This window comes from Dendrobium catenatum, unplaced genomic scaffold (genome assembly GCF_001605985.2).
Source record: "Dendrobium catenatum unplaced genomic scaffold, ASM160598v2 fragScaff_scaffold_1575, whole genome shotgun sequence".
NCBI classification, from domain to species: Eukaryota; Viridiplantae; Streptophyta; class Magnoliopsida; order Asparagales; family Orchidaceae; genus Dendrobium; species Dendrobium catenatum.
The window spans coordinates 274,568-294,948 of record NW_021320037.1 but is presented as its reverse complement, the minus strand read 5'-3'; the positions used below and the strand labels follow the sequence as shown (position 1 = coordinate 294,948).

At 33.7% G+C, this 20,381-nt stretch overlaps 1 protein-coding gene across 1 annotated transcript; it reads right to left on the bottom strand.

The window, feature by feature from the left end:
- Positions 1-9,229: 9,229 nt before the first annotated feature.
- Positions 9,230-19,554, bottom strand: LOC110116465 (the record flags this gene model as incomplete). Its single annotated transcript, XM_020850030.2, is given in 8 exon segments — positions 9,230-9,525; positions 10,461-10,589; positions 11,505-11,591; positions 14,881-15,029; positions 15,777-15,834; positions 15,956-16,126; positions 16,236-17,981; positions 19,528-19,554. Coding segments are annotated over 8 exon segments (2,484 nt in total), but the record flags the coding sequence as incomplete, so codon positions are not given.
- Between the last annotated feature and the right edge of the window lie 827 nt (positions 19,555-20,381).

Here is a 20,381-nt window from a genome sequence, read left to right as displayed (position 1 = left end):
CAATTCCCTTGTCATCTTCTTCATTTCCACATGCAATTGACTCATTCGTCTTAGTAATTTTTGTAGGCATGAAGGTATTTGACTATCTCATCTTCATCATTTTTGCAGGCATAGAGGGGTTCCGACTCATGTGTCTTTTTTGTTGAAGGCAAAGGAGGGAGAGTGACGCTGATAAGTTCGATTGGATTATAGTTTGTCATCTTATTTATTTTCACTCGCAAGCAAGGTCGATGGAACCACTATTTGAATGTATATCACCGTTGTAATTAAATTTTCTGCTCGATTTAAATTATCTTTATAAATTATTTTTTCTTCAGTAGATGTGCTCTTTTTAAAATGAATTTTGATATTAATGGTTTTTAATTGATAGTTGTTGCGTTCAGGAGTATTCGCGGCGATAGAGAAATAAAAAGTTTAACGTCTTAGCTATGTACGAAAATCTGGCACGCAATCAGATAAGAGAGTGTGTAGCATTCATAGGAGACACCAATATTTTTACGTGGAAAACCCCTGAAAAGGGGGAAAAACCACTGGGCCTAACACAGTTTGAATGAATCCACTAGTATTGCAGTTGATTACAGATGAGGCTCTTCCTTGGGAGAAGGCTTTAGTTTGATGTACATTTATAGAGTACATTACATGATGTGAATACAAAGAATCACTATTGACGTGTTCGTTTGGTCGGGAGGACCATAGTCTGGTGACGAAGGTCAGAAAGACTGTAGTCTGCGGACGACGTAAGTCAGGAGGATCGTAGTCGACTGGCGACGGAGGTCAGAAGGACAGTAGTCTGTGGGCGATGTAAGTCAGAAGGACCATAGTCGGCGGGCAACGGAGGTCGGAAAGACTTTAGTCGGCGGGTGATGAAAGTCAGGAGGACTGTAGTCGGCGGGCAACGGAGGCTGAAAAGATTGTAGTTGATGGGCGACATAAGTCAGAAGGACCGTAGTCGGTGGGCGACTGAGGTTGGAAGGACTGTTGTCTGATGACAAAGGTCAGAAGGACGGCGTCAAGAAGAAGTCCAACAATTGAAAAAAATCCATCTTCGGATATATGTCCAGCGAAAGTCTGATAGCCGGTAGAAGTCCGGCATCGGGTAGAAACTTGGCGATGAGTGAAGGTCTGGCATCGGGTAGAAGTTTGACGTCTGTTGGAGGTCGAGGAGAACTCTGACATCACTTGGGTGGAGTTTCAGTGTCATGAGGGAACTCTGTCGTTAATTGGAAAGAATTTCAACATCCCGTGGAAGTTGGGCAGAATTCTGACATCCCGTAGAAGTCGGGCAGAATTCCGACGTCATTTGGAGTTCGGGCGGAACTCCGGCGGTGGTCGAGGAGGAGTCTCTTCCCTCCTATTCTTCTCTTCTTCTTCTTTCTCTTGCTTCAGTCCCCTCTCAAGAGAAATGAGGGGTCTATTTATAGATTTTCAGGAGTGGCATGACCCATAAATAGATGAGAGATCAGAGGGAAATATGGAGTGGTTAGAATGAACAGTCGATATTGAATCCTTCGATTGTCGACTGTTTATCAGGCATTTAATGCTTTAAATGACTTCGGAATTCGATGATCTTGGGCTCGTTGGATTTGTCTCGTCGAGACGCTCGATTCGATCATAAGCTCGTCAAGTTTGGAGATCATTTGGTGACTCGAATTATGGTACGAACTTTCCAACAGCGCTTCAGGTCCTTGATTTGGACTCATTTTGGCTCAGATTGAGTTGAATTTGGTGTCGTTGGGTTCGTATTTCCGAGACGCTCCATTTGACTATAAGTTTGTTGAAATTGAAGTTCAGATGCTCTCAAATTTAATTTTTTGAAGTTTTCAACTTGATTTTTGCCTCGAGATTCATGCCCGATCAAGATAATTTTTGCATGACGTATCAATAGTATAGAAAAGATATGTAAAAGTTTCACATTTTAATTTTATTGTTTTTTAAAAGTGTTTATGAATGCCATCCATTATGTTAGATTCTAATGAAACCTGGAAGCTACTTATTAGAGATTCATAGAATACAAATAGTATTTCTAGAACAATATTGCTATTTTGCTTTTCTAAGTTTATGCTTTTAGTTCAGTGTTAATCATATTTATTGGAGAAACTATTGGAGTGACATCTATTGAAGATATGTTATTTAAGAATAGATTTTTTTTAATATGTGCGATAAGAGGTAAAAAATATACCAATCAAACTTGTAGATAGAACTATTATATGAAGATTATGAAGAAGTGGACCTAAGGAAATAAGGATATAAGTTGTTTAGAGATATTTGTTAAGAATGGGCTTAATAAATCATGCAACATTCAACGTAAATGGATGAAAAATGATTATTCATAAAGGCAATTCCAAATAATTGGGATATGGCTAATGGTGATGATAATGATTAATGATTAGATATTTTCTCAAGGAAGCATTACACATGCTACCATATTCACATTGACTCTACTCTATATTTAAAATCATGAGAATTAATTTAGTGAAGCTATGGACGATATTTTATTGTCCTGGACGATCCTCTGGACGATGTCCAAAAATAGGTTATTTCTAAATAGATCTGGCGGCAGATTCTTGCTGAATTGAGCCTATCGTCCTGGCCGATACAAAATCGTCCAGGACGATGTATTTTGCATAATGACAACTGTTTTAATGAGGATGCCCTAATTAGGGTTTCTACTTTTGTCAGATCGTCCATGACGATATAAATATCGTCCCGGACGATGTTACCAAAAATAGAAATGTTTTAGGGCACAACAGAAAATCTTTCAAGTTACAAAACATCAGATGCCACACCAAATACAACAGACTCAAGAAAGAAAAAAGATTACAAACTAACACAGACCTAGTCTACCCAATCTTGAGCTGGTTCCAAATTGCAGTCTGATCGTGTGGACCTGAAACGTTAGCACATAAGGTAATCGTAGAGAAATAAGGAATGTTTGCTTTCATCAAAATTATAAATAATAGATCCGCAACAAAAACCCATTTGTTCAAAATTTGGTTATGAGATTAAAATTTGCTCAAAAATAAGTTCTACACAGTTAACTGATTTTAAAAAAAAAAGTAACTGAACTTGAGCAAAGGATTAGAAAATCTTTTCCTAAAGATATACCACTACAAAGTACCCATGTTTCTTATCCTTCATCTTCTTCTTCAGCTCGAACTAATAATGTTATTATGACTAAATGATCATTTTGAATGGAGCGATATGAACCTAAGAAGAAAATCTTTTTAGATAGTTCTTTGGAGAAAATATTTAATTTGTAGAAGAAAGAGTAACCACATGGAGAAATAGCAAGGATATTTTATTCAGATGGTCTTCCTTTCAACATAGCAAAGAATCCTCATTACAAGAATGCATTTACTTTTGCTTGCAATAATAATCTTGTAAGTTACATGTCACTATGATACAATGTCATTAGATCAAAGTTATTGCAAAGGGAAAGGGTAAATATTGAAAAGTTACTTGAACCAACAAAACAAGTATGGAAGGAGAAATGAATTTGTTTGGTTTGAGATGGATAGAACGATGCTCAAAGAAGACCACTTATCAACTTTGTGGATGCAAGAGAGAATTATACAATATTCATTGAAGTTGTCAATTATGAAGAGTAGCATAAAGATAAATTCTTTATTTCTAATTTAATCATGAAGCTAATCATGATGGATGGGCCTTCAAATATCATTCATGTCATTATTGATAATGCATCAGCTTGTAGAGTAGCAGGCCTACTTATGGAGCAAGTCTAATCTCACATTTTTTGACACCATATGTTGTGCATACTCTTAATCTTATTAGGGCTGTCAAAATTAAATCACGGGTCGGGTTCGAGTCTAACTCAGAACTGACCTAGCACTGTTCGACCAGGCCCGTTTCGAGTGCGGGTCAACCTGAATCCGACTTGCTTTGGGTATGTTTTACTAATTTTTTTATTTAAATCAATTCATTTAAACATTAATCAAATTAAGGTAAGATTTATTTCAATAAATTTAAAATGGACCAAGCTTAATTCAATTTGGGCAATATGATTTATTATTTTTTGGAAATAACATTTACTTATTTCATAATATTTTTTTAAAACCCTCATAGATCTATTAAAAACGGGTCAACCATGTTGATTTCGGATTTTCGGGTCAATTCTAACCCGTCTCGGTTTTACAAATAGGTCAAAATTTCTAACCCGAATCCGACCAAGTTCGGGTTCGATTTGACCTGAATCGAAAAATTTTGGGTCGAGTTCAGATCAGGTTTTCGAGACGTGCCAAATATTGACACCCCTAAATCTTACACTAAAAAATATTTGCACATCTAAGAATACTAAGATAAATAAAATCGCTTATATAGAATAATATTTAATCACTGTGATTATTAGAGATGTTTTTTTTAATAAGAAATTTTATAATGGTTCACTCAATGAGACTTTTTAATTTAAATGGTTTCCCAAATTTGAGAATGCTTGCAATAGTTTACACTCATTTTACCTCACTTATAGTAATATTGAGAAAATTCAAACAAATAAAAAATGTATTTCAATCTATGGTGACAAGTGAAAAGTGATCTTGTTATAGGGAGGATGATATTGAAAATGCAAGGTATTTAAAATAAAATATATTAGATAATTTATTGTAGGATAATATTGAGTATATTTTAAGTTTTATTAATCCAATTTCTGAGATGCTAAAAGTAGCAAACAAAGATAAGTCCTCTTTATATTTGATTCATAAGATATGAGATTCCATGTTAGCTAAAATGAAAGTGATTATATATATGAAAGAAAGTCATATGATGAATACTCAAGTTTCTGGAGCATTATCCATACTATTCTGGAAGATAGATGGAGTAAAAGTAACACACATCTACAATGTTTTACTCACTCTCTAAATCCAATGTTAATAACAATTTATCTTTCATAATAAATTCTTAATTTGTTGAATATTAATTATCTAAATTTATTTTATTCTTCTATTTTTTTGAAGATATTTAAGTAAAGAATGCCGTCAAGAGGACCCTCAACAAGTTTCCCTACAAAAATATCTAAAAATTTCAAATATGAGGAAACCATACTTGAAATATTATTTCCCAAATAAAGAAAAGAGAAGAGTGATTAATATAGAGCTTGCTAAATTCTTTGATTAATTAGAAGACTTTGGTGACCAAGAGTCTTTGTGTGATAGGTGGATAATGAATCCAAAGAAGTGGTTGATTCATGGAGCTTCGATACCTCTACTTTAAACAATCGTCATAAGGCTTTGTGGTTAGGTTTTATCCTCCTCTTGTTTTGAGAGAAATTAGAGAAAATACTTCTTCATTAAATGATGAAGATAAACAAAATTATTCCACAACAGACTGAAGATTTAGTTTATGTGTATACAAACATTCATCTTTTATCAAGAAAGAAGGAGATAACAATCTGCAGGATGTTGCTGGAGATGAGTTTGAGTCCCTTGATAATATAAAAATATCGAATATTACAAATCTTTCTCTTGATGAGCCAGAATTGGAAGCAATGATATTTAATGATGATAATATTGAAGGTCAAAAACAAACCTCTAAAGAAGCTACTCCTATCATTCATTTTACTGAATAGTTGAAGCTTCATCTTGTACCAGACAGTTAATGTTTATGTTTTTTATGTTATACCATACATTTATATTTAGTATTTTTTTATATTATACGCTACAAAACTAATTAAGATATTGTTTTCTTTTCTTTTTTTCTTTTTTGTCATAATTTTGATGCATGATTTAAAAACTATTATCGTATGTTCGCGTTATATTCATGTCCTATATTTTAAATAATTGACGTATCCCGTATCCATGTCATTGTGTCTGTATCTATACAACATACTAGACCATCATATTCACCAATTACTAGATACAAATAATTGATGAAATTGGGTTAGGAGATGTTGGAAGCAAAATTGGATCTATAGTTCAACAGGTTCGGTGGCAGAAGATGATGTCTTTCGTATTGTGGAATCCACCAGCAACATTTTAAAGTATAGTTTTTTTTAAGAATATTTGTGTTGGACTTTTCCATTATATTTTAATATAATAAGATTTGGACGTCTTTCTTATTAGTTCTTAAAAACAGTTTTTAGTGCAGCAACAACAATAACAACATCAAGCTTTTATCCCACTACGTGGGGTCGGCTACGTGAATTCTTTTTCTCCATTATGTTCTATTAAAAGTCAAATTCTCGTTTAAATCTAATAAAGAAAGGTCATTCCTAATATTTTCTAACCAAGTCTTTTAAGTTCTCCATCTATCTTTCTTAACATAAATCGAATCTAATACCTCTACTCTCCTAACTGGTCATCGGAAGGCCGCCATTTTATGTGACCAAACCATCTAAGATGAATCTCTCTAATCTTATCTTCTACTAAAGCTACTCCAATCTTTTCACGTATATGCTCATTTTGTATCATATCTTTAAGGGTAAAGCCACTCATCCACCTGAGCATCCTCATCTCTGTCACACTTAACTTATGCTTCTCTTTTAATGGCCAACATTCAGCACTAAAAATAGTTTTTTAGTGCAAAAAAATTAAAATTTTATGCTAAAAAGATGCTTTAAGAAGCAGTAAAAAAGTCATCTTAAACGAAGCCTAAGTTTTAGTTTCCCAACTATTTATTTATAATCATTTTAATTCCATAATATGACATTGTTTTAATTTAGGCTTCATTTGGTATGACTTTTTTTACTGCTTTTTAAAACAGCTTTTTAGTATAAAAATTAAAATTGATGTACTAGAAAGATGTTTTAAGAAGCAATAAAAAAGCCGCCCCAAACAAAACTTTAGCCTCTCGACTGTACAAAACTGATAAAAAATTATCCCTTCGAGACTAAATAGGGCTCAATTTTATAAAGTCAAAGGGCTAATTGAGATCAAGTTATACCACAATTACAACATGGGAGATTATTTCGAATCAATTTTGTATATTCGAGATACTAAATTGAGTCAATGTGATACTCTGGGATTAAATTGATCATACACAAATGGTTTGAGGACTATTTTATGATTTTTATAATATTTTAATCTACAATAAATCATTTTATGACTTTTTCTTAATTATTTTTTATTTTTTTATTTTTTTTAATTTTTTTTATTCTTCATATGAATTTCCAATCAATCATATAGCTTATTTGGAACATGCTTTTGCATCAAGGTGTCACTGTTATGAATTTAATGAAAGTTAGGGATTTAAGTGCGAATAAGATAATTATAAATTAAAAAATAAATTTATAATTAAAATTAAAAATTAATGTGTTTTGAATTTAATGACATGTTAAGTTCAAAATAATCATCAATTATTATTTTACACTATTAATTATATATTTAATAATACGTATTTTAAGTTATATTAATTAAGCTAATCATATTAATATTTAATTACTAATTATACAATTAAGTTAAAAATTAGATAATTAATTTATGCACTACTTATACTATTAATTATTTAATTAATTTACTTAATTATTAATAAGTTAAATTATATTAATTAAGTTAATCAATAATAACTTAGAGGCTTCTAGGGTTTGCCTTTCATCTTCTCCTTTCGTCGTTGTTGTTCAACTTCATTACCTCTTCATTACCTCACAGGAGGTGTATAGATTACACACGTCGTCTCTTCAGCTCCTTCGTGGTTGTTCGACTTCGCTCCTTCGATGACTTTTCCTTCCTGTCGGATCGGAAGTTACGACATTTTGATCGGAAGCAAGAACAGGAGCTTGCTAGCTATGAAGTTAACTTTATCTCTTTCGCGCGCTTCTAATGTTAAATCCCATTAAATCCACCGAATCGAGGGATTTAGTAAATCCGGGATTTATGCCGTAAATCCGTAATTCCAAGATTTGCGGAATCCCATAATTTAACACGCATACAAAAACAATTTGGTTGGATTTAGTATAAATCCGACTTAAATCCCACGATAAATCCGATACCAAAGAGCCGCTAAAGCAATTTTTTAGGTTAAAAAAAACAAAATAAAACTTTTATGCTAGAAAATTGCCTTAAGAAACTTTTGTACAACAAAGAACAATACTATAAGGTGATGGCAAAGTTATTCAGGTTCTGGTTCAATCAAACGGATTACTTTCAGAAGATGCTGCATGGTTTTTGCTCAAGTATTGTAATAGCTCTAAATTCATTGTATCAGGAGTAATTGAGATCCAGCTAACTATATTTGTACTTCTTAAAACTATAAGAGTTCAAAGCTGGCTGGACAACTCTCTGTATTTCTTCTTCCTCTTCTTATTCCCGGTCTCTCTCTCTTTCTTTCGCCACACTGGACCGCCGAGATTTGGCATCTCAAATTCTTCAATATCCTAGAATATCCATCAAAAGATTAAGGCTTCGTTGGGGACGATTTTCTTTCTGCTTCTTAAAGTTCTAGTATAAAAATTTTAATTTTTGTACCAAAAAGCTGCTTTATGGAGCAGCAAGAAAGCCGTCATAAACGAAACCCAAGTCTTAGGCTGCGTTTGGGACGACTTTCGTATTGCTTCTTAAAGCAGCTTTTAAGTATAAAAATTAAATTTTTTAAACTAGAAATTTATTTTAAAAAGTAGTAAGAAAGCCGTTCCAAATGAAACCTTTGTTTAGGACAACTTTTTTATTATTTCTTAAAGCAACTTTCTAATCGAAAAAAATTAATTTTTGTACTACAAAAGTTGCTTTAAGAAGCAGTAAGAAAACCGTCTCAAACAAAGCCTTAGAAGATTTCACTTGAAGGAAGACACTTGATAGATATAAATGAGTGTGAACGAAGCATTGCTCAAGCTGAATCGGATAAAATTAGGGGTGTCAATTTTTGACACGACTCCAAACACGACTCGAACCCAACCCGGAAAAATCCGGGTTCGGGTCAACCCGAACCCGAAACGGATCAGGTTCGGGTTGAACAAATCAACCCGTTTTAAAAATCGGGTCGGGTTCGTGTTGACCCAGCAACCCGAAATTGACCCGAAAGTGACACGAAAACTCATATTTGACCCGAAAATCCGAGATTGACCCAATTTTGACCCGAAAATCGAATATTGACCCGATTTTTTCGGTCAACTTCGGGTCATTCGTGTCGGGTCAGGTTCGGGTTGACCCGAACAATGCCGGGTCAATTCCGGGTTCGACCCGAACCCGACCCGCTGACCCGAATTGACACCCCTAGATAAAATAACATTCCCTCTAAAAAAAAGTAACAAGTATGAATAAAAAAGGCTTGTTATAGAATCAACTGGAAGGATAATATGGTAGAGCTAAAAAGATTGAAATAGACTATATTTCTAAGCCATGTTTTTTTTGCCTAAATATAGGCCAACTACATTATGTAAGATTCGCATGTAAATATAGCCTCAAAATAACCTAAAAAACTGTTAGATAATTACCCTCAAAGAACAGATCCAGGAAAATTTTCTCAATTGTACACGAAATCAAATTCTGATTTAGGTCCATGAGTACTCTGTCTTAAGGAAGCGACGCGACGCCTCACGGCAAGTTCATTCACCTCAAATATGAATCTCATGCCTTTGATCTGCAAGCAGAATATATGCAAATTGTTAGACGAAAACCAATTACCAATATCCTCCCTTAACCTCTTATTTAGAAGACTTAGGCTTCATTTGGTATGGCTTTCGTACTGCTTATTAAAGCGACTTTCTAGTACAAAGATTTAAATTTTTGTGCTAGAAAGCTGTTTAGAGAAGCAGTAAGAAAGTCGTCCTAGGCTTCGTTTGGAATGGCTTTTTTACAGCTTCTTAAAGTAGCTTTTAAGTATAAAAATTAAAAATTTTGTACTAGAAAGCTGTTTTAAGAAACAATAAGAAAACCGTCCCAAATGAAGCCTTAAATGCCTGCCTCCGCTTTTCAGATTTATGAAAAATCCAAGCTCACGCATATATCTCTCAGCATTATCAATGTTTGAGAAATTCAAGCATCACTTGGATTATTTGCTAGTTTTCAGGTAAAAAAATGGGTCATTCTCTGCTTTTCGGGTCTAAAACATGTCAATCTCAGGTTTCTGGGTCAAAAATGGGAAAAACGGGTCAAAGGGTTAACCTAAACCCAACCCAATTTTTGAAATAGGTCGAATTGTTGAACCCGAACCCGACTCGTTTCGGATCCGGTTTGACCCTAACCTAAAATTTTCATGTCGGATTCGAGTCCGGTTTTCGGACCGTGTCAAATATTGACACCCCTAGCATTAACAACTTTGTGCATGACAACTTGGGAGAAGTTCGCACCTTTTATAGGTAGTCAAATTAGCAAAATCAAAAATATTATTTTTGAAAACAAGGAAAGATTTGCTCTGTTTTTAAGGGTGAATAAATCAATATGATAGCTGAAGAAACATTTACTTCAGTATCTGATACTTGAACGAAAAAAGATGAAATTGCATGCAGCAATGAAAAACCAAATGTCAATCATTTCAATGAACAACTAAAATAAGATATAATAACTATTACTCACCTCAATCAAGGCATATGAGCACAAGTTAATACGCTTCCTCACTGGAACTTCCTTACTGTTAACAAAAATTGAGCTTTTGCCAATGTTTCTGAGATGAAAATATCCATCTTCATCCATCTTAATAATTGCCTATGCAACACAAGTGTAATCAAACAATTACATATATTACAGCCAATGCCAACCAAGTCTTAACAGGAAACATGAAGAAGCGGCTCCGAAAAAAAATGTGGAGTCTTTAAAAGATGGTATATCTTTATAGCACTTTAGATTTTGTGCCTGTAAGAATAAAGCAAAATGATCAAAGAGGTCTTAACAGGATATATGCAGAAGCAGCTTCAAACACAAATGTGAAGTCTTTAAAAGATATATCTTTATAGCACATTAGATTTTGTACCTATAAGAAAAAAGCAGAATGACCCACATGCTTCATGCTCTTCTTTAAAATAGATTTCAATGACATGAAAAGATTGAAAATTTTTCAAGATTAATAAAGAGGGATTATAGAGCTTAAGAAAGTGTGGTTATAACTCTCCATTGACCAATCCTTCAATAAAGGAGGTTTTAAACTGTATATCTCTTCTTTAACTACTCCTTTTGACGTAACTCTTCCCCAAGCCCATTTCAAAATCTAAGCCATTCCACAATTTTTTTAGACACTTCCACAATCACTAAGATAAGAAATGTAGGATCTTGCCTAAGAAATGTAGGACTTGAGAACATGAGATCATGATCTAAGACAAAGAAATATCGAATTATAGAACAGAGAAGTGGAGCTAATTTCAATGAAGAAAATATAAATGTATTTTGCATGTCAATTTTAGTAAAGAAGGGGCACGAGAACGCAAGGCATTTGAGGACAAAAAAAAAAGATAATAACTTCCTCATTAATTATATAAAACAGGTAGAATACAGAACCATAAAGACTTCATTCAATATACAAAAATTTTAAGCAAAATCTTCATAATTTTCAAATGAAAACCAGTAACCCAGAATTATCACTAATTATTGCTTATCAACAAAGATTCGAGAATTTATAATATGTACCTGTTTTCTGGATATCTTATTAGCACGGCCTTCCTTTCCCAGGTCGATGTCAACTTTTATCTCTTCTGTTTCCCTTCCAAGCAACACCTGAAAGTTTGGAAGTCAATTACAAATACAATTGGGAGTCATTAGGTTGCATGTCGACAAACAGTATGATTTAGAATATCATTATTTCATTTTCATGCATTTTATTTTTGAAATTAAAATCAGTACATTTGAGGGAAATTTGAGAGAATTGTTGACCTTAAATTCAATTTGGATTATTAACTTCATTAAATTCAATTTTTGTTGTTACAAGTCATTTCTTGATGGCAGGCAACTCAAGAAACAATCTCTATATCAAGAGGCTGCCGTATTGGTTCATTAATTTACTTAGTTGATTTATATAGCTATTTTTTATTTGTTCTGTATTGGACACTTAATTGTATAAGTTTCAGTTTACAAAAATATCATAGGGTGTGGTTATAAATAGTTGCCCGACTCTCGCATTAAATTAAATTATAATTCATTCTCTAGTTCCTAAAGAACTATTTCTCCTCTTCCTCCCCTCTTAGTTTTTCCCAGTTTTGCTTGCGTTGGCTTTCAAGTTCCGTCCAAGAACTAACAGATCCAAGAGGTTCTCATCCAAGGAAAATGGAAGCACTGAAGCCTATTAGATTCAGGATGTTCCCATTCATGGAAGGTTGCTATTCTGAAGCCAGAAGTTTGAAGTGTTGTAACCGTGGAATGAAGGTTTAACTCCTAATAGAGATGGAATTCTATCTCTAGCGCAGATAATAAAAGGGAAAAGATAACTGTTGTAGGCCTTATTGCGGTGAAATTGAGAGCTAAAAGGAAGCATCGTAGCAGATTCTCGCAAGCAAACAAAGAATTTTAGACTTTATGACTAATCCAGAATAACTAGAAACATCTCTAAACATTAAGGAGTTGAAGAACTAAGAAAGTGAATCTTCTTCTTAATCTAATTCTTGCGTGTTTATCAAACTATAAGCAATTTTTCTTCATACAAGTAGTATCAAAGCTAGATCAAGAAGAGGAAAGGAAAGAAGTTTTCCAACAACAACAACATCAAGCCTTTATCCTACTATGTGGGGTTGGCTACATAAATTCTTTTTCTCCATTGTGCCATGCTAAAAGTTAATGTCGATGAAGTTCTACATTGAAGAAAATGTTGATGGCCAAGATTGAGATTAAAAAATTCACCTGTCTCAATGATTGCAACCTTTAGAGACAGAAGATGAAGGCACTTCTATACTAAGGCTTAATTGTGACTCTATCAGAGGAAACAATCATAAAAGTAGAAGAACGATTGCATTGAGAGATGTTGAAAAAAATTCGTACTGGAATTCTACCAAGTCTTGGAGATGATGTTTTCCAAGTAGTGAGTGAAAGAATAGCTATCGATATATGGAGAAGGTTAGAAGTCTTGCATCTCAAGAATTCTTTGACACATTTCAATAGATGTGTGAAAATGTTTAGGAAATCAAAGAATTTGAAGACTAAAAAAATATCAAATGAGTGGAAGAGTATATTGGTTCCTATTTTTAAGAATAAACGTGACACACAAGAGTGTGTAAATTATAAAGGAATTAAGTTAATGCATCATACATTAAAATTATGGGAGATAGCAATTAAGCATACATTACAACTCAGATTAATGTTTCTCAAAATCAGCTTGAATTAATGCCAAATAGGTTTACTAAAGATTTGTTGAGAGATTTGATGGAGAAGTATAGAGAAAGTAAGGATGATCTACATATGATATTATTGATTTAGAGAAAACATATGATAAAGTTCCAAAAGAAGTTCTATGGAGAGGTTTAAAAAAATGGAGTTAAAAATGCTTATATTCAAGTCCTTAAGCATATGTATATAGGAGTTATTACTTGTGTTCAAAACTTCAAATACAAGATAGTTTGACCAAGTATTTTCCCATTTCAATTGGATTACATCAAGGATCATCTTTAAGCCCATATCTTTTTGCTTTATTCATGGATATTTTTACTAGCTATTTGCAAGAGGATGCACCCTGGTGTATGCTTTTTTTATGATAATATTCTTCTTATTGATAAAACAAAAGAGAGACGAAGGAAAACTTGAATTAAGGAGGCCAACCTTAGATTCTAAAGGTTTTCATTTGAGTAGATATAAAACCGATCACATGAAGTGTAATTTTAGTAGTAAGAGATCTAATGAGGGGATTTTGACATGAGGTGATTAATTCATTAAAAAGAGTGCATGTTTTTTAGATATCTCAAGTTTATAGTTCAAAGCGATGGTGAAATAGATGGGAATATTATTAGTAGAATTCAAGTTAGATTGTTGAAGTGGAGGAATGCATCTGGTCTATGCTGTGATAGAAAAGTACAACTCAAACTTAAGGAAAATTTTTATAAGATGGTGGTGAAACCTACAATACTTTATCACATATAATGTTGATCATTAAAAGAGAAACATACAATTAAGTTAAGTGTTGCAAGATGTGGATGCTCAGGTGGATGAGTGACTTTACACATATAAACAAAATATGAAACGAGTATATACGTGAAATGGTTGGAGTAGCTCCAGTGGCATATAAGATTAAAGAGAGTCATCTTAGATGGTTGGTCACAAAATGTCGACCTACTGATGGCCCAGTTTGAATAGTAGATGTAATAGGCTCAGCCTATGTTAAGAAAGGAAGAGGTAGACCCAAAAAATTTGATTAGAAAGTATTAAAAATGACATCTTTTTATCATATTTAAATGAAAATTTGATTCTTAATAGGACACAATGGAGAAAAATGATTTATGTAGTCGACCCTGCATAGTGGGATAAAAGCTTGATGTTGTTGTAGCTTCCATGTCATTCAAAGATAAATTATTTGAAACTTTATGTAGAAAAGAAACCACATGTAATGCCTTCTGGTTTTAATAGTTTCTTCAAGCAGTTTTTCTATTAATTTCCATGTTATTGGTTCAAATGTATATAATTCTGATCCTCACTTATGATCTCTTAAATATTTGTATGTTATAACAAAAGTAGAAGATGATCAACTCCAATCAAGCATGCTTAAGAGTTAAGACTTTACAAGAGTCGAGGCTACATGCATATTTTTAATTTAAGAAGCTTTGGATATTCCAAAGAAGAATGGTCTTTTATGCCAACTTTTTCTTCGTTGTATGTTTTAATAGCCTTGTCCGTCCACAAACATACACCCATTCCGTTAATGTAACTCCATAAGATATATTGCAAATAGATCAGAGCTAAAAATATAAACGTAAAGGGCATCTCAAGCAAATATAGACATTTCTAATTAGATTTTAATGAAGAAGTATGCGTAAAAGTACACAACATGTTAATATTGTGCAGCTAAATATCATGATTCCATAATTACCTCAGGATTTCTGATGAAGTACTTCAAATTGCGGCCATAAAAGATTGCAAAAGCACCATGAGATGAAATGGCTCTATTCATATAAGAACGTGCACCTTGTTCCAACCTAATAATGGTCTTCTTGGTGTCCACGCACTGGTATTTTGATACTAAAAAAGAAAAAATTATTGAGCATAAATCATAGAATTCATATGGCATAATTACTTAACACAGATAAATATATTTGCACATGGATACAAATTAGATGGCAAATTGTTCACTCCCTCACTTAAAAATTTTATCATCCAAATAACAGAACTTGTTAGTTGTTACAACAATAATATTAATAGAGAACAAATTAATAAAATGAAATAATTTTTTTAAAAAAATAAAGAAATTTTTAGTTAATTAAAGCCTTTTTAAAATGTTTAGGTTAAACATCATAACCAAATACTCAAAAAACTGTTTGTGGATGGAAATGTTATGTACTTCTAGTAGCACGATAATTGGAGATTTCTTATGTCATGAATCTGTATTGCATGATTGAACAAAGCAATTCTTCTAGTTTCAAACTGGTGTTCAAGCTTTATTCTGAGCCCATGCTTAGCAAAATTTTGCTTTCTTTAATAACAAAAATATAACTGAACTTATAAAATGTTGACTTGGATGTGCTCAGGATATTACAAACAGCAAATAGTAGTTTTTTTTTTCTATTTCCTCCCCATTTTCTTGAGACGTTAAACAAGAATTTCCACAATGAAAAGCAAGAAAAAACAGATATCAAAATTGTAATACAATTAAACATAAAAAAAACCAAGATCGCATGAATTCGGTCTAAACAACACAAAAAGATACTACAATAGTTTTTCATCAAAAGAACAGATAAGATATATTTTTGAAGTAGAATTGAGGATTACCTTCCTTGGTAAAGAGACATGATTCCTGGTCGTAAGAACCCAAATCCATGCCAAGTATCTACACGTGTTAGGAAAAAAGCAATGGTGTCAATAACTGGATAGAAATCTTCCCAAGGCTAAACAGAATAATTAAAGAAGAAAGTAAATGCCACGTTACTGAAAAAAGGTAAACATTTTACCATGGCCTCTACATCAGAAAAGTTAGGTACATCATCAACATCTTCTTCTTCTTCTTCATTCTCAAAGACCTCCTCCTGGTCTGAAATTGATGGCAACGGATCTACACAACCCAACTCTGACGAAACCAACTCGTGGTGTGATGGAATACAAGCAACTTCACTATTTAATTCCTTTTCACATCAAAGAAAGAGTATAATTTGAGAATTGAATTGTTTATTTGAGAGAAATAAATAAATAAATATTTTAAAAAATATCATATTCAATGTTTTGCAAACCTACAGTAGCTTCTTGCTTCAGAGAAAGATCTGGCGCAGACCGTGAAGTAATAGCTGGTATCAAACTTGGATCATCCATATTTTTATTTGAAACTGTGGATGCTCCACATATCAAATCCCTGTCAGATGGCACACTTTCAAGCCTGCAATCAACAGTTGAATGCAGCAATGAGTGTCCTGCCTTGAAATTGGTCACATTAGGCTGTACACATGTTGTCTTCCCTTCTTTAGCCGATGTACAATCTCCTGAAGTTGCCTTCCCGTGATGAGCCACAGTGGATGAAATATCTTGCCTCATATTAGTAGTAGGAAATGCTTGAAACGACTTCGCAGGAAAGTTAACGCTATCATTGCATGGAATGTCCTGGTCCTCTGTGTTCAATACACAGATCATTAACTTTTCTACAGGTTCTGCACTAAGAGATGTTCCTGAAGATGAGGGCAAAACACATGCTACTGGAACAACAGAGCTATGAAGATCAAAGTTGTCAATATGGGTCTGTTCATGAATAGTTTGATGTTCCACAGAACTGTCAGCATCACTACAAAAAGGAATACAAAAAGCATCTGATGGTTTAGATTCGCCAGGGATGGGCAAGTTATCCATGTGAGCAGAAGTAGGAGAACTTAAGAAAATAGAGCCAAGACCATTCAAGCAGGACCCATCTCCAATATCATCCTCATCCACATCAATCAGAAGTAGATCATCATCATCAGCAAAGCTCATGCAAGGGTCAGGAAAGTCGGTAAAGTTGGCTTCCAACAAAATTGCTGAATCATTTAATGCAGCAGTAGATGTTCCATTATTTAGCTTGCCCTTAGGAGTAACATTATCACATGCTTGATCATCTATTTTATTGATACATTGCATGGTCACCCCTCCTTGGCCTTTTTCCTCAAACTGCCCATCCATTTGAAGAGTCGGAGTAGAAACATCAGTTTTCCAAATCGGAAGACCAAGTGAAGGAGAGGAATACCCAAGCTGATGAAATGTAGAAGTAGATCCCGGAATATTAGATGTCTGTGATGAGCAATGATTTCTATCAAGTGCATGAGGAAAATCTTTTACTGTGAGGTTAGGTTCAAAGTTCTCGCCAGCATCATTAAATCCAGCTTCATCTATTGAAGTGGAAGAAATATTTTCCCCATGCCCATATAAGCAATCTGTGCCCGATATTCCAACAGGAAGTTTGGTCCCACCCGAGCCAACCACCCCTCCATGGAATGCAAGGTTACTTGCAGGAGCAGTGGACTCAACCTCAACCATTTTAGGATAAATATGCTGGCCACAGCGATAACTTGTTTCTGTATGCCCATAGTTGTCAGAGAAAGGTGCATGTACATGAAACTTACTGTGAGCAAACTCATTCGGCAACTTAAAATGATCATGCAAACTGCTATCATTGTCAATAGCAGCATGTGAGCCTGATGACATGAGGAAACCAAATTTGATAGATTTATGTGGTTCAATTCGAGCTTTCTTTCGCATTGTGTGGTAGTGGCACTGCAAAGTTTCTCCTTTCTTTCCCCCATATGAGGCATCCTTTGCTTTGGAATTGCATGCACGGCCAAGTTTGGAAGGATTGTAGACCGACACGCCAATCTCAATCTCTATGATACGAGTTGATGCCTCAGTTGATGTATTCAAGTCATAGAGAAGTGAATGCCACCGCTCTTCAAGTTCTCTAATAGTGAACCGTTGTGAAAATTGGACGGCACCTTTAGCCAATGACTCCAATGATGCACCGGCCTATTTCAAGGATACCATGAAGATCCCGCATACATTAAAACAAAAAAAAATGTCTAACGGCTCTTATTAACAAATCATCATATTTTATAGGGCCATTGCCATGCGTCACAAAACAAATGAACATGAATTAATAAAAAAATAATACAACAACTACCACAAGTGACATGTTGACACAACTCAAATAATAATAATACCATGTATTAATAAAAATAGTAAATAAGGAAAAAACTACACCATCCTTCTCAAGGATATCTAGATTCCAAATAGGATAAATATATAACATTGAACAACCACAATGCTGCCAACACAATTGCTAGGAACTCTAACCTTTGCATTGTTAGGATAATAATTTCTTTTGAAAATTCTTTCAATGCAGCCTATGTGGTAGTTCTCTTCCTAACCTTTTTCTTTATCTTTCAATGCTCATCCAATAAATTTTATTTGATCCAGTTAATTTCATTATTGCAAATTCTACTTACCTTTGAAAAGATAGTTTTTCATTTAAAGAACTAATCCAAATCCAATAATCAGTCAGTAAACACTTTAGGATTAATTTGACCATCATAGGTAACATTTCAACTTTAACTGCTCTTGTTATGTCATCATTTACATCAAATTACAACATCTATGATTTTGATAAGCATCATTATTAAATACCTTAAAATTATATATTAACATGATTCCCTTATCTCCTTTAAAAATTAAAATTCAGATAAATAGGTTTATTATTATGATTGGAATTTATTTCAAGTTCACATCCAGCAACTTGATTAGTTTCTAATGTATCATTTCTTGCTTCAACCAAAAGTAATGTCATTACTTGATTGATTTTGTTTATTCAACAATTCAACTAATTTATTTAGTAAAATTGCCAATATCACATCCATATCATGACAATTTAGGTTACACTGATATTAATTCTACCTCTAAGTGACATGTTGACACAACCTAAAACTCCGATGCCAATTTGACGCAATATGATTCAAGGTTAGCATATCTTAAAGGAATTAAGATTATGTGATTTATATAGAAATCACGTTAGGGAACTTAGTATTCACAAATCACAAACCAATAAAAAAGCTAACAACCTATTTTATTCAAATACAAAGAGTAAATATGAGAATTAAAATCAAAATGATAATATAATGATTGAATCAATCTAAAGAATAAATGTGAAATCAAAACACATTAAATCAGCAAAAATTTTTAATTTAATTACTACAAATTTTGGACAGACAGGTTATATAGAAACATTGGGAACACTAGTAATCCAATAACAAGTAATTAACATTGCGCATAGACAGGTTAGTTTTGTATCTTTCCATCTTACCGATGAGCAACCATCAGTCTACAGAGGGAAAACCTAAAACAGCTATAACCAAACTACCTGAAGCCGCAACCAACATAATTCTAAAATCTACCAAACAGATTATGAAATGAAAAGCTCTGATTCCTCAAGCATATGCAATACAGAAGAAATGAATCGAGAGGTTCTCGAGCGCGGTTATCCAAACAAATCAAAAGATACGCATGGGAAATGAATCACCTCCACCGCGTTCTTGAGGAGGAGATCGTCCTCTGGATTCCATTTGGTGAAGGACGAGAGAGCGCCCATCCGCTGTTTCCCACCGCACTGGCGATGGCGATAATGGGGAGCGCGTAGGGTTTAGGAGTTCGGAAATTGGGAAGGAAGGGGAAGTCTCTCTCCTCTCAGCTTTGCCGGAGAGAGCGCCAGAGATATGGGTTAGAACATACACGATCTCAAGCCCAATTAGCCAATAGCTTTCGGGTAGGGCTGAAGCCCGAAGAATTCTATCGGGCTGTGATTACTAATATGATATAATTATATACAAATTTTCTGACCCTACTGGTTCAATTAAACCAGTACTCGTACGACAATTTTCAAACCAGTTCACACCAATTCAATACGAATCTAATTTTTCACTCCAACAATGACACATAAATGGCCTAGCGTCGAGATGCTAAAGAGGACTAAGTGGTGATGGGGTGTGACATTAGATTGAGGTCTATGCAACACTAAGGTTTCATTTGAGACAATTTTTTTTACTAGTTTTTAAAGCAGATTTCTAGTATAAAAATTTATTGATAAAATTAGAAATTTTATATTAAAAAGTTACTTTATAAAGCAGTAACAAAGTTGTCCCAAACGGGCCAAAGAGGAGGTTGAGAATAAAGAGACTCGAGACATATTGGGAGTGGAGGGCTGTGTGTAGAGAAGAAGTCACGAGAATGGTGACGTGACTCGTATTTTCACTTTTCTTCTTATAAAAAAAATGCATATCATATTAAAAATTTGATAAGAAATATTTAGTGGAATTTAAACAAAAATTGAGTTTAAGAAAGTTATTTTTCAAATTAATTTTTTTTTACAGAAAAGTC